Genomic DNA, 15,927 nt, shown 5'->3' on the forward strand with positions numbered 1-15,927 from the left:
GTTAATATTTGCTTTTATGTGTCCAGATGCTCATATGTTGGGTTCAGATACTTAAAATTGTTATGTTGTGGTTTTGGATTGATCCTGATATCATTATGTAATACCCTTCTTTGTGTCTTGTTACAGTTTTTTAAAGATTTTATTTATTTATTTGACAGAGATAGAGACAGTGAAAGAGGGAACACAAGCAGGAGGAGTGGGAGAGGAAGAAGCAGGCTCATAGCTGAGGAGCCTGATGTGGGGCTCAATCCCGCAACTCTGGGATCACGCCCTGAACTGAAGGCAGACGCTTAACGACTGTGCCACCCAGGCGCCCCTACAGTCTTTGTTTTAGTCTATTTTGCCTAAGTCTAAGTATTGCAGCCCCAGCTTTTTGTTCATTTCTTTGCTTCCATTTGCATGGAATATCTTTTTCCATCTCTTCTCTTTCAGTCTGTATGTGTCTTTAGGTTTGAAGGAAGTCTTTTTGTCAGCAGTGTATAGATGGGTTTTTAATCCATTCAGTCAGCCTCTTTTTTTATTAGAGCATTTATTTAGTCCATTTATATTTAAAGTAATTATTGGTTAGTGTGTACTTATGCCATGTTATTCATTGTTTTCTGGTTGTTTTTGTACTTTTTTCTTTTCTTGTTCTCTTCATTTGTGATTTGATGACTTTCCCAGTGGTGTTTTTATTTCTTTCTCTTTGTTCTTTGTGCATCTATTATAGATTTTTAGTTTATGGTCACCAGTAGGTTCATATATAATATCCTGTGTATATAGTAGTCTGTGATAATTTGGGTGTGACCTAAGTTAGAACACATTCATAAAACACATCGATTGCCCTCTCCACATTTTATGTTTATTTTAGTTTTTTTTAGATTTTATACCTAAAATGTATATTTTTTCATATTTTAAATGTTTTGTGTATTTCCTAATATGTAGATATAATTGATTTTACTGCTTTTGTTTTTTGACTTTCATACTAGCTTTATAGTGATTGATCTAGTGTCTTTCCTATATATTTGCTTTTGCCAGTGTATTTTTTTTCCCTTCATTATTATTTTTTTTTATTATGACTGTTTTTTTTCTACTTGAAGAAGTCTCTTTAGTATTTCTTGTAAGGCTGGCTTAGTGGTGATAAATTCCTTTTTTGTTTGGGGAAAATCATTCTCTTTCAATTCTGAATGATAACCTTGCAGGGTACATTATTCTTAGTTGTAAGTTTTCTCCTTTTAGCACTTTGAATATATCATGTACTTATTTCTGGCCTGTGATGTTTCTCCTGAAAGGAGGAAAAGTCAGCTGATAGTCTTATGTGGTTTCTCTTGTATGTACCCATTTGCTTTTTCTCTTTGATTTAAGATTTTCTTTATCTTTACTTTTTGACATTTTAATTATTGTATTTCTTGCTGTGGCCCTCCTTGGGTTCATCTTGTTTGGAGCTTGCTTTTCCTCCTGGACCTGGATGTCTGTTTCTTTCTCCCAGTTAGGAAAGTTTTCAGTTATTATGTCTTCAAGTAAGTTTTCTGCCTCATTCTGTCTCTGTCTTCTTCTCTGGAACTCTTATAATAGCAGTGTTACCTTTGATGTTATTTCCAGGGATTCCTTAAGCTATCATCATTAATTTTTTGTTGTTGTTCATTTTTCATTTGTTTTTGGATCCTTTCCACTACTCTGTCTTCCAGATTGCTGTCTCCTCTTCTGCACTCACTAATCTGCTGTTGATTCCCTGTGGTTTATTTTTCATTTCCATTATTTTTCAATTCTGATGGTTTCTTTTTATATTTTCTCTTTATTGAAGTTCATCCACTCTTCTCTCAAATTCAGTGAACATCTTTATGACCATTAGTTTGAACTCTGTTGGGTAGATGGCTTATTTCTGGTTTGTTTAGTTTTCTGTGGTTTTATTTTGTTCTTTTGTTTGGAACATATTCCTTTGTCTATTCATTTTCCCTGACTCTGTGTTTGTTTCTATGTATTAGATAGGTCAGTTCCTGGTTTTAAAAGCAGTGGTCTTATGTAGAAGGATCCTGTAGGGCCCAGTAGTGCAGGTGCCCCTGGTCATAAGAACCAGGCACTCTAGGGGTGTCCCCTGTGTCGGCTTCATGTACCTTTCTGTTGTGATTGGGCTGTGATTGCTGTGGGCTCCCTGGTAGTTAGGGCTGGCTCTCAGCCCAAATGTCTGCAATGACTGGCCCTGACTACTATGGGCACACCGATGGGCACGGCTGGCCCCTGGCATGGCTGGCTGAGAGGCCCACCTGCAACTGCTGTGGGCATACTGATGGCTTGACCTGACATTCCCTTCTCTGAGGAAGGAGCTGCTTTGGAGTGGTGCTGGTCTGGTTGGGGCTGCCTGCTGGGTGTAGTGGAGTGGGACCTGCTTTGGAGGAGTGCCTGTTGGGGCAGGTGGGTTAGGTAGTGTATAATTGCAAGGGAATGCGAGGGCAGGACTAGCACTGCTAGCAAGTACATAGCGTCAGAATTGGCTCTTGTAAGTATTAGGTTGAAGGAGGGCAAGAAAAATTGTGCCAGCATTTCCATTCCCAGAGAAAGCTTCTACAGATCCCTGCCTGTCTGGCACATGCCCTAAAATTCGTCAATAAATCTCCCTTTATTTATAACCCTGGTGCTTTTCAATCTGCTATTTTTGTGCTGGGTCTTGGACCAAGTGATATGGCATGCTGGCTCTTTAAGAGTGGCGTATCGGTTTTCTGTAGTCCTCTGGCTCTTCTGGAGTTAAGCCCCACTGACTTTGAAATCCTGACATTGTGAGGGCTTGTCTTCTGGTTCAGGTTCCCAGGGCTAGGGTGCCTGATATCGAGATTGATTCCCTTGCTTCTTATGAGGACTTCTATCCTCATCATATCCTTCCTGTTTGTAAGTCGTCTCGCCTGAGGGTTTGGTTCTTGACTCTATCTCTGCTCCTCCTACCCGTCTCAGGGTGGCTGCTTCTTTATGTCATTATCTGTGGAGGATCTGTTGCTAGCCTTCAAGTCGTTTTCAGAGTCAGTTGCGTTATATGTAGTTGTTGCCTCGCTGTGTCTGTGGGAAGAGGTAAGTTCAGGATCTTCCTACCCCTTGATCTACCCTAAATCCCCCTCTTCTCCCAGTTTTGACAGAATGGTCTTGTGAAGGAAATGAATCTCGTATCAGCTAGCTAGGACCTACCTCCTAGTTCTCTCTCAAACTTTTGTGATTGTCCAGGTCTCCTTAGTGTTTCTTAGTAGTAGATGGTGTGCCAAGACCCATCAGTGTCCCCAGTGGGTAGGACTGCAGTTAGCGCATGGTTGCTAACCCTCAGGCAGCAGCTGGGTATATATGTATTTAAGCCCCTTCCAGGAAGATATTGGGAGATGAGCTTTTTTGCCTGTTCCTTTGTGCTAGCCACTGGGTTATGTTTTTTGTGTCAAGAACTATTTCTTTGTTTGCTGCATTTCTGTGGGACTTGTGAATGCAAGCCCCATTGGCTGTTAGAACCAGGTGATCTGAAGACTTATTCTTCCGGTGGCTGTCACAAAAGTTGTGGCATTAAATATGCTGTACAAGCTCCTTCCAGGGAGATACTGGTATTTGGTTTTACCGGCGTGGGCTGGAGGGAGAAAGCCTGGTCTCTCGGGAAGATCACAGCCAGCCTCTTGATGCCTGCTAGATTAGAAGCCTTGCCCTACAGCAGTATCTTTTAAGGTAAGCAGATAAACCTTTTTCGGGGAACCTTTTTCAGGGATCTAATGGGATTAAGAGATTTTGCCTGGTTGCTCCTTGCTTAGCCCTGGGGTGACAGGCAGTTAAGAATTGTTTGTTTACTAAAGTCCTACCGGTTTCTTTGAAAGGAAGCCACTGACAAATGTCAGTGCCAGGGCATCCAGTGACCCATTCTTTGGGTGGCAGCTATAATAGCTGGGGCACACCATCTCCTTCTAGGGAGATACTGATGTGCTGGAGTGGTTTGGAAAAAGACAGGAGAGGTGTCCTCTGGCATTCTCCCTTCCTGGAGTGGTTTGCAGCCAGCCCCTAATGTCTGCTGGAATTACAAGCCTGTATCTCAGGAAGGAGCTTTTAAATATGCAGATAAACCTTTTCCAGGGAAGGCTGGAAGAGAGATGATTTACCTACTCTATGCTGAACCCTGAGGGATAGCTGTGGTGAGTGCTGCACACCTGTTAAGAATTTGCGTATTTGTTTACTATAGTTTTGTGGGTCTCCTGGACACAGGCCCTGTTGGCTTTCAGAGCTGGGTTTTTGGGAACTTACCTATCTAGTGAGGGCCCTGAAAATTGGGAGTGCTGCATAGGCAGTACAAACCATTTGCTCCTCAGGTCAAAACTAGGAGTTGGAGGTTCCCTCCCAACTATATGGCATTGTGCTAAGGGGGAGGGGGATGTGTTTATGGTAAGAGTGTGTCATAGTTTTTCCTACCTGTTTCAGTGAGGGTATTTCCTCAATTAACTAGTATGTAGGAGTCATTCAGCTAATTTCCGAACCTCTTTCAGAGGGGATGCTGCAAATGTAGCTGTACATATGGTGTGTCTGTGGGAAGAGGTGGCCTCAGGAGCCTTCTGTATTGCCATCTTACTCAACCCTTCCTTGTAGAACAACAAAAAGAACATTACTGTCTTATTTTGGCCCTCACCTAAGCAAAACCATTAGATGCAACTCTTAGGAATACACACACACACACACACACACACACACACATACACATCTGATAGTCAAATAAAAAATTACTTTTGGATCATCAGCTATCTTAATTGTATTGTATAAGTAGATATTTGTACTCTTTGGCAGCCCAGCATCTGAGCCCCTTGTGTGTGTGTGGGGGGATACTTCCCACCTTATGACTTTTGGTGCTAGGCACAGGCCACCTTCCTCTAAAGAATGTGGGGGAAAAACCCCCACAAAACCCAACACACATAAAAAAAACCCCACAACAAAACCCAGATAATGTGTTTCAGGCTGTTCAGCACTAGGGAATGGGCATATGATCTAAGCTCGGACTTTGATATGCTTGTCCTATACTTTGAATCAGCAGTTACTGAGCCAGAGAGAGAATACAGAGAATCTATTGTAGTTTCAGGCAGTTGTAGGAGCTGTAGCAGGATTGAATTTTCAGGGACAGTAATGTCAGTGATGCCAGAGGAGGTATTTTACTGTCCAGGAGTGGAGATGGTGAAGCCGCCACCGTGGCCCCTCTGGCCAACTTAGTCTTTAACTTTTAGCAAGCGCCTTTCGTCCACATGATTGGTTAACCAAACCTTTCTTTGTATATCTATAGATCATGCATTGTTTCCCAGACAGTCTCAGAGCCAAACCCCCTTGCACAACCTCTGAGTACCACGATAACATCTGTAGCTGGTACCATTGAGTCGGCACGCAATCAAGAAGTGTTGCAGACCACTATGCTCCCTTTTTACCGATTTAAAAAAATATTTTAAATTAAAAAAAATTATTTAAATTCTAGTTAGTTAACAAAGTATAATGTTATTTCCTGGTGTACAATATAGTCATTCTACATTTCCGTAAAACATCCAGTGCTCCTTACAAAGTACGCTCCTTAATTCCCCCATCACCTCTTTAAGCCATCCCCCGACCTACTTCCCCTCTGGTAACCATCAGTTCTCTGTAGTTGGTTTTTGGTTTTCTTCTCTCTTTTTTCTCCTATGATCATTTGTTTTGTTTCTTATATTCCATGTATGAGTGAAATGATATGGTATTTCTCTTTGACTGACTGACTTATTTTGCTTAGCATAATACTCTCTAGCTCCATCCGTGTCATTGCAGTTGGCAAGATTTCATTCTTTCTGATGGCCGAGTAGTATTCCTGTGTGTGTGTGTGTGTGTGTGTGTATGTACACACCGCATCTTCTTTATCCAGTCATCAGTTGATGGACACTTGGGCTGTTTCCATAATTTGGCTATCGTTGAAAATGCTGCTATAAACATCACCGTGCATGTATTCCTTTGAATTAGTATTTTTGTATTCTTTGGGTAAATACCTACTAGTAGAATTGCTGAATAATAGGGTAGTTCTATTTTTAACTTTTTTGAGGAACCTCCATATTATTTTCCTCAGTAGCCGTACCAGTTTGCATTCCCAGCAACAGTATAAGAGGGTTCCCCTTTCTCTGCATCCTCACCAACACCTGTTGTTTCCTGTATTGTTAATTTTAGCTGTTTTGACAGGTGTGAGGTGGTATCTCATTGTAGTTTTGCTTTGCATTTCCCTGATGAAAGTGATGTCGAGCATCTTTTCATGTGTCTGTTGGCCATCTGTATGTCTTCTTTGGAAAAATGTCTATTCATGTCTTCTGCCCATTTTTTAACTGGATTTTTTTTTGAGTGTTGAGCTTGATAAATTCTTTATACGTTTTGGACACTAATCCTTTATCAGATATGTCATTTGCAGATAATCTCCTATTCTATAGGTTGCCTTTCAGTTTTGTTGTTTGTTTCCTTTGCTGTGCAGAAGCTTTTTATTTTGATAAAATCCCAGTAGTTTATTTTTGCTTGTTTCCCTTGTCCCTGGAGACATATCTAGTAAGAAGTTGCTGTGGCTGATGTCAAAGAGGTTACTACCGGTGTTGTCTTCTAGGATTTTAATGGTTTCCTGTCTCACATTTATGTCTTTCATCCATTTGGAATTTAAGAAAATGGTCCAGTTTATTTATTTATTTATTTATTTATTTTTTAGATTTTATTTATTTATTTATTTGTCAGGGAGAGCACATGCACACTAGCTGGGGGAGCAGCAAGCAGAGGTAGAAGCAGACTCCCCGCTGAGTAAGGGGCCTGATGTGGGACATCATGACCTGAGCCAAAGGCAGATCTTAACTGACTGAGCCACCCAAGCATCCTCGGTTTAGTTTTTTTTAACTTTTTTTTTTAAAGTTGGCTCCACACTCAACATGGGGCTTGAACCCACAACTCTGAGATCAAGAGTTGCATACTCCACTGACTAAGCTAGTCAGGCTCCTCCACTTTCCTTCTTTTGCATGTTACTGTCCAGTTTTCCCAACGCCGTTCGTTTCAGAGACTGTCTTTTTTCCATTGTATATTCTTTTCCTACTTTGTCAAAGATTAATTGACCATATAGTTGTGGGTTTCCCCTTTTAGTGATAACTGCCCTAAAGTTCCTTTAAAATTCTTTGGGTGGTTGGAGGGGGGGGAATCTTTGGCCAGGCAGAGAAACCTCAGAGTTGGTTTTTGCACAGGAGTCCACCTTCTCCCCAGGTGATCAACCTCCTGAATAAAGCTCAAATTCCTTTCCAACTAAAACTCATCTCGAGGTGAGTATTGGCTTTTCAAGCAAAGAACAGCTGAACTTGGATTTTCTGTAACAGTGGTATAATCAGTGGTGTCCAATGTTGACCTGTGTCAGCAGTGATGTCCTTATTGAAACTAATTACGACATGGTTTTGACTGTGACCTCACAGCCTAGACTATCTTGTTCCTGCTGGTTGCCAAATCTGCTTTCTCAGCCTTGGCAGGTTTGTTGGCTACCCAGTTTCCTTTTATTTTTTATTTATTAACAATTTTTAAAAAAGATTTTATTTATTATTTATTTGAGAGAGCATGAGCCGGGGGGAGGGGAGCAGAGGAAGAGGGAGAAGCAGACTCCCTGTTGAGCAGGGAGCCAGTGTGGGTGCTCAATCCCAGGACCCTGAGATCATGACCTGAACTGAGAGCCAAAGGTAGAGATGCTTAACCGACTGAGCCACCTAGGTGTCTCAACCCAGTTTCCTTTTAATGCATTTATTTTCTTTGTAAATTAACCAAAGGTGCTTTCAGTTTCTTGGAACTAAGAATCCTAATTGATGCAGTGTTTTTCTTTAGTGCATTTAATTGAGAGACACTGTTTCGTAGCATCAGTTGCCTTAATAACAATCTAAAATGTTTTATTTGAGAAATTACCTTTGACTTCTACATCAGGATCCTTTTCACTTTTATTATGGTAGTAGGCTGATCTAGCAGCTGATCTTGAGTTCTTTTTTTTTTTTTTTTAAAGATTTTATTGATTTGAGATAAAGCAAGAAAGGAAGAGCGAGCACAAGCTGGGCAGAGGGACAGAGGAAGAGGGAGAAGGCTGTTGAGCAGGGAGCCTGATAAGGGACTCGATCCCAGGACCCTGATCATGACCTGAGCTAAACGCTCAACTGACTGAGCCACCCAAGCACCCCTTGAGTCCTTAATTGACTTTTGTTAGGCAGAGTGATGGGGATTATGTAGTACAGAGAATTTGGTGAGAGCCATAAGCGTGTCCTGGAAAATGGAAAATCAGCCTGGAATGAAAGCACTTGATATTTACATATATAAAGACTGTATTTAGATTTTGACTTGTCCTTAATTTTGCTGATCTTTATGATGTTGGAACTGCTTGTAGAATTGATATCTCTTCTTATTATCTGTTTATAAACTGAAATGCTTAATATTGCTGGCTCTGTCATACTTCTTATATTTCTGAACTTTGAAAAGTCACTTGGCTAAGTCACTTGCAAGTTTTTTGTAAATTTTAATATGACGGAGAATAAACTAGTCTCTAAGATCCACTCCAGCCTTAACATTTGAGGTGTCAATGAAATGTAATTTATTTCCTTTTTCTTTTCTAAAGTTTGAATGCCAGCAGTACACTTATGATGCTGCACAGAACAGAATAGATTGGGTTCTTTGTTCAACGAGCTCAAAATGGTCAATTAGGACAGAGCTATTGGGAAGTATGTTAAAGAACAAGTTAAGTAAGTGGCAAGTATGAGGGTATTCAGTAACTTACTCATGTAGTTTATGAAAATTTGGAAAAATGAATAGCTTGTGTATTCACAGTTGACATACTTGGAAAGTAGTGTAATGCACTGGTTAAAGTTTTTAAAATCAGAATTCTTGGAATTAAATCTCCATTTTACACTTACCAGCAATGTGACTGTGGGCAAATTAGTTAACCTCTCCGTGTCTTAGTTTCTCCATCAGTAAAATGAGGATAAAAATAGATCCCACCTTACGGAGTTGCTGTGAAGATTAAATGAATTTATACATATAAGTATCCAAAGCATTTAGGGTGGTGCAAGATGTATAGTACTTGCTATTAACAGTTTTAATTTTCATGTTGTTATATAATCTCATGTAGTTAAGATACATTTTATAATTTTACTTATAATTCTTGCACAAATCTTGTTGAGACTATAGTTTCATGTATATCCAAAAGCTGTATTGTTGGGGTGCCTGGGTGGCTCAGTCGTTAAGCGTCTGCCTTCGGCTCAGGGCGTGATCCTGGCATTCTGGGATCGAGCCCCACATCAGGCTCCTCCGCTATAAGCCTGCCTCTTCCTCTCCCACTCCCCCTGCTTGTGTTCCCTCTCTCGTTGGCTGTCTCTCTCTCTGTCAAATAAATAAATAAAATCTTAAAAAAAAAAGCTGTATTGTGCAGATCTTTTTAAATTGTTGAATGTTTTATAGCATTCCATTATTACTAATAGAGTAAATATTTTATAACTGTTAAAAACTGTACTGTCATTGGGATTCAGTGCAGTGTTTAGCACAAAGATCACAGGTATAAGGCACATCCATAATGACTATTTTTTAAAAGTCAGGTACACATATAATTAATATATTAATATAATTAATATATTAATATAATTAATATATTAATATAATTAATATATTAATATAATTAATATAACTGAAGTTTCTCTAATAATAAACTTAAAATTTCCTTAGATCCAAATAGATTTTGATGTTCTCTCTATTCCCTCTTGATTTTAGTAGAATATTGAAATATAAGGGAGGCAAGAAAATAACAGTTTTGACCAAGAATATTGCTATTAGATGAGAATGTTTCAGGGATACATCTCTTCCAATGCATTGTTTTGTCTTTGCTTATATTGATTTTATAATCCAGGTTTATTCTGTGTTTTATTATTCTTCGTAGGCCTAGAGTCTTTTTTACTATTTCTTGGATTTTCTAAGAAAATTGTCTGAAACAATATAAACTGTAAATAAGAACATTTTTATAGTTTCTTTTCAGAAAATAATTCTTACTGTACTTCTAGATTTTTAATTTCAAGTTGTCAATTCAGCTAAAATGTCAATTGTTTTAGAGACTATTTAATCATTATATCTTTTGTCTTGCTTCCTTTTTCAGTACCAGGGTTCTGATCAAGCAGGAAAGGAGAAAGCAAAAGGTAAAGAAAAAATATTTTTATTTATATTAGCCTTATAAGAACAGTGATCTTTTGGTGTTTTTCAAAGGGTAATAAATTCACCTAAGTAACTGGAAGACCATCCAGTCTTCTCTGTTCTTATAGATAGCTTGATTAGCCAACCATTTTTTCAGGTGGAGACTTAAAGATCATTGCTAATTCTTGTTGTCATTCTAGTTCCAAAATATATCCCAGTATTTTAAGGAAAGTCTGATCACTTCTCACTACCTGTGCATACCTGTGCTATGAGTACCCTGATTCAACTCATCGTTGAGTGCCTAGAGTATTATGACGGCCTTATAATGTATCTTCTACTTTTTTTAAAAAATTTTTTTCTTACATCAATTTTATTATATAAAGTTGAGCATGTATATATCTTACAGCCGATCAGTATATATTTAAGAGAAACTTCCACATGTGTACTTTGAGACCTGTACAAGCTTGTTTGGATCATTGTTGTTAAGTAGCAAAAAAGAAAGAGAAGAAGGCAAAAGAGAAGAAGAAGAGGGGCAGAGGAATGGGGAGGGAAGGGGACCACCCAAATGTTCATTAGGGATAGAATGGTTAAACAAATCATGGCATACCCAAGTAATGATATAGCAGTGAAAATGTGTTAACCACATGTAATTAATGTAGATGAATCCCCAAAATATAATGTTGAACAAATGAAGCACTCAGAATGTAAGCAGTAAGATTCCATATATAAAAAGTTCCAAAACAAAATATGTTCAAAGCTTATAAAACTTAAAGAAAAGCAAGGGAGTATTATTACAAAAGTAGGATAGTTATTAACTTAGTGAAATGATGTCTCATTGTAAATTTAACTTGTATTTTCTTGATTACTAATGAGGTTATCTGAAATTTTCATCCATGTTTCCTCTTTTGTGAAGTATTTTTCCAAGTATTTTTTCCATTTTTAATTTGTGTTGTCTTTTCCTTATTGTCTTTATATATTTAGAATTCTTCGGTTATATGTGTACTCTATAGCTTTTATCCTTAATGCTGTCTTTTAAGGAAGGTTCTTAATTTTAATGTAATCAAATTTATCATTGTTTTTCTGCTTTATCTTTTATTCCTTTGTAGTCTGTTCTTCACACAGCAGTTAATATGATCTTTTAAGATCACAAATCAGAATTTTCATTCCCCTGCTTAAAAGCTTCAATTGTTTTTCATTGCTTTTAGAATAATATCTGACTTAACCATAGCCTAGAAGGACCTGAAGGATCTTCACCCTGCCAGCTTCTCTGACTTTGTTACCACTTGGCCTGTTCATTTTATTTTAGCTATACTGGCCTTCTTTCTGCCGTTCTGATCTTTGTCTGGAATATTCTTCCTCAAGATATTTGTGTATCTGGCTTGTCAACATTTAGGTTTCAGCTAAAGTATCTCCTCTTAGGTCGGCTTTCTCTGATCACAGCATCTAAGTAGCTCCCTACCCTCCAGTTACTTTCTCTCCAGGACCATTTTTTTTTTTATCACTTTTCTCTTTCATAATCTGGTATTTTCTTATAAATTTGTTTCCTCTGTTCTCCCCCACCTTCATCAGCATGTATTCATCAGAAGAGGGATTTTATTACTTTTGTTCATTTTGTGTCTCCTATACCTAGAATTGTGTTGAGCAATAACATAGGCATTCAATAAATAAACTATAATCTGTCCCCAGATTTTTTTTATAAGAAAGGGAAAAACATATGGCCCTTCCCAGAAATGTTGATCTCTAGTTATGTCACTTTCCTATTCTTTGAAAATGTCATACCTTCCCTTGAATATGTCATGCCTCCCTTAAACCACTCTTCTCCAACCCTATTTTTAATCTCTTCATACTCATTAGATGACTTTGTCTTATATTTCAGAGGAAATAGAAGCTATCCGATGAGAATTATCTCATATATCTACTATCAGTTCTGTAAACTATCTTACATCTTCACTGATCCTCTCTTTCCCTTCTGTGATAATGGAAGTAGTTTCCTTCAGTCAAAGGAAGGTCTGTTTATTTGCAGTCTGGATTCCATCTTTCTCAAGGACTTCACTGAATCAGTTACTTCTTCTCTTTCTTGTATCCTCAACCAGTCACTGTCAACTGGAGGCTTTCCACTGATATTCAGACATACTCAATTTTCCCTTATTAAAACAAGTGAAGCCCTCTCTGGATCCTTTCCCTTTCTTGCTATGCCCCTTCACTTTTATCTCTCATTCACTTCTCAGTCCACTCAACAGTACAGCTCTTGCTAATGGCAAAGTAGCAGTCATGGAAGGATAATGAAAGAAATTAAATTGACTCTGGCTGGAGATTAGTCTCACACAGCTGCTTTTCCTTGTCCTCTTATTTCAGTTGACTTTTAATGGTACTAAACTGTGCATATCTTTAAGGTTTTTAATATCTGTGGGATAGTTACTCTGTAGAAAAACAAATTTTTAACTTGTCAGATTTTTTTAATCAAAATTTTAAAAAGCTTTACACTTCAGATAATTTTTAATCTTTTGATACCTAGTAATGCCTTTATAAAGTTCTATTTTAAAGGCATTACATATACCAAAAAGATTTTAAGAGGCTGTGAAATTAAGGGTCTTTAAGCAAACTATGTTGTCATGATTGATTTTAATTTATATGTAAGTATATAAAGGGGGTGTCAAAAATATAAAAATGTCCAGTCAATTAATTACTAAATAGCATTATTACTTTTTTATTTTTTATGATTCTGCCTAAAACCATATGGTTGTTGTAATAACTTTTATTTTTAATTATTTTAGGAATATTTTGAAAAGAAAAGGTTAAAATCAAAAATGAAATTACTGGGGGTTTCATCCCCTGTCAAAAATTCCACTGTCAGTTTAGACCTCCTTAACCTATATATGGTAAATCACATATCTTGCCAGAAGAAAACACCTGGTAAGTCTTTCCATTAGCATTTTGTTTTGATTCTAATGTGATCATAACATTGTTTTCTAATAAATTTATAATTTTAGAACTCAAAGGATATGGAAAGTAAACTAATTTTAAAACTTGGTTGCCTTCTTAAATTACTTTTTGTTTAAAGTACCTTTGTTACTTTTTGCTTAAAATCCTTTTATTGCTTATCTATTTTTAAGTTGTGTGTTATATAAAATTAATTTTATAAGACATGGTCAAAGTTATTATATTGCAGTTGTTTTAATTACTACATTAATCTGTGTAGGCAGATAGTTACCAAAGTTTAGCTAAAAGAGCAGGAAATAAATGTCTTTACTGTCTTAAAGTATTTAGAGAATTTGTTTGAAAGGAGGTGCTGAAAAGATTTTTACCTCAATAATTAGTTTCCTATATCACAACTTGAATAATTTCTTAGGCATTCTTGGAATTTTAACTAGAGTAGACTAATACTTCAAAATAAAGTTCATTTTTGCCTGTACTTTGAGCCTTCAAGTGAATTAAAAGTTTAGTCAGAGTATTTTTTTTCTCAGGGAAACTCGTGTCTGATATTTAATTTTTAAAATAAGTATGAAAATGAGAACTTAAGAAATAAGACAGCTCATAAAGGAGGGATAGAAATTGATCATAAGTGCTGTTAGTATCTCCTCTTCCTTTCTCTGGCATTTTTATTCCTTAATGCAGACGGCGGTTTATAGAAGCAAATTTAGTTATACTTTAGACATAAATACATTATTTATGGACTTTAGGAATAAAAGGTTCGTTGTAAATCTATTTGATGTATTTACCTTCTTTTTCTTCACTTACGTAATACGGTGTTATCAGCCACAGTCATGGCATTTTACATTAGCTCCTCATACCTTATTCATCTTACAGCTAAAAGTTTGACCTGTTACCAACCTGTATTTCCCCTACTCCCTAGTCTCCTGCCTCTGACAGCCACTTTTCTACACTGTTTCTGTGAGTTTGATTTTTTTCAGATTCCACGTGTAAGTGATACCATGCATTGTTTGTCTTTCTCTAGCTTGTTTCAGTTAACATAATGCCTTTAAGGTTCATCCGAGCTGTCATGAATGGCAGAATTTCCCTAATGTTCATGGCTGAAGAATATTTCATCATATGTATATATCTCACATGTTCTTTATCCAGTCATCCATTGACAGACATGAGCTTGTTTCCATATCTTATATCTTGCCCATTGTGAATGATGCTGCTGTGAACATGGGACATGGGAGTACAGATACTCCAGATGATTCTGTTTTCATTTCCTGTGGCTATATACGCAGAAGTGGGATTGCTGAATCATGTAGTTTTAATTTTTTGAGGAACATATATTATGTTCTCCATAGTTGCTCCATCCATTTGCATTCCTATCAACTCTGCACAAGGGTTCCCTTTTTTCACATCCTTCCCAACATTTGTTATCCCTTGCCTTTTTGATGATAGTCTTTCTAACAGGTGGGAGGTGATATCTCCTTGTGGTTTTGATTTGTATTTCCCTGAAAATTAGTGATGAGCACCTTTTCATGTGTCTGTTGGCCATTTGTATGTTTTCTTTGGAAAAATGTCTGTTCATTTCCACTGCTCATTTACAAAATTAGATTGTTCATTTTTTGCCAGGAGTTGTATGTTCATTTTATATTTTGCAGTTTGAACCCTTATCAGATATACGATTTGCAAATATTTTTTCCCATTCCATAGTTTGTCTTTTCATTTTGGTAATGATTTTCTTTGCTGTGTAGATTTTTAGTTTGATGTAGTTCCAGATGTTTGTTTTTGCTTTTGTTGCCTTTGTTTTTGTGTCAAATCCAAAAATATCATTGCTTAGACTGATGTCAAGGAACTTACCCTTATGTTTTCTTCTAGTTTTATGGTTTTAGGTCTTACATTCAACTCTTTAATCCATTTTGAGTTGAATTTTGTGTATGTTGTAAGATAGGAGACCAGATTCACTCTTTTTCATGAGGCTTTCCAATGATGTATTTACCTTTATATATTTCCTTTCTTCCTCACTTTCTTTTCATTTATACAGTCAACATGTTTATTGAGTACCTCCATTATTGAGTACTTCCATAAGTAGTGTATTGGATGCTGGGAATAGAATAGAAAATGATGGGGTCAGGACACACTGTCCCCAAAATAAGGCATGTTGGAATACTAAAGATTTTAAGCAGAAGGAATTGAGAAGTGGCATGTGCAGGAAAGATCCTCATGTGAGAATTGTTCTCCCTGTACCTGGAGGAAAGGAACATCTTTATCTCCAAGACAGAGGGACACTGAGAAGAATCTAAACAAATAAGCCTTGCTGTTTCCTTCAGTTGGCTACAGTTAGTCCATACCCCCTTTTGTTTGATCATCACTACTTTTCATTCTCCATCAAACTGCTCAAGTTTAACCACTTCTTTGGGTCCCAGTTTCCTTATAAAGTTTTCCATTTAAAATTTATACTAAATAAATTGGTATGTTTTTTTCTCTTTATTAATCTTTTATTATAGAGTCCCTACTTGAGAATTTAGAAAGGTATAGAGGAAAAAGATATTTTCCTTCCCTACAAAAGCATACGTTTATTAGTGATGGTATTAGGAGGTGGGGCCTTTAGGAGGTGGTTAGGTCATGATGGTGGAGCCCTCATGAATGTTATTAGTGCTTTTATAAAGAGACCCCAGAGAGCTCTCTTTGCTCCTTTCACTGTGTGAGGACACAGGGAGAAGACAGCTGTCTGTGAACCAGGACTCAGGCTCTCACTAGACCCTGAATCTGAGAGCACTTTGATCTTGGACTGCTTGGCTTGCAGACTGAGAAATAAATTTCTGTTGTTTATAACTACCCAGTCTGTGGTATTGTGTT

The 15,927-nt window shown here is 37.3% G+C and overlaps 1 protein-coding gene across 2 annotated transcripts in view; it reads left to right on the plus strand.

Moving 5' to 3' along the window:
* The window catches only part of CUNH12orf40 (chromosome unknown C12orf40 homolog), a 105,745-nt gene that overhangs the window by 45,349 nt on the left and 44,469 nt on the right, over positions 1-15,927 (plus strand). For both annotated transcript variants that reach the window (XM_044385542.3, XM_044385551.3), the window contains exons 2-3: positions 10,115-10,154; positions 12,924-13,062. In XM_044385542.3, the coding sequence (XP_044241477.1) occupies positions 10,115-10,154; positions 12,924-13,062 (179 nt within the window). The remainder of the gene's footprint in view (positions 1-10,114; positions 10,155-12,923; positions 13,063-15,927) is intronic.

This window comes from Ursus arctos, unplaced genomic scaffold (assembly GCF_023065955.2).
Source record: "Ursus arctos isolate Adak ecotype North America unplaced genomic scaffold, UrsArc2.0 scaffold_26, whole genome shotgun sequence".
Taxonomy (NCBI): Eukaryota; Metazoa; Chordata; class Mammalia; order Carnivora; family Ursidae; genus Ursus; species Ursus arctos.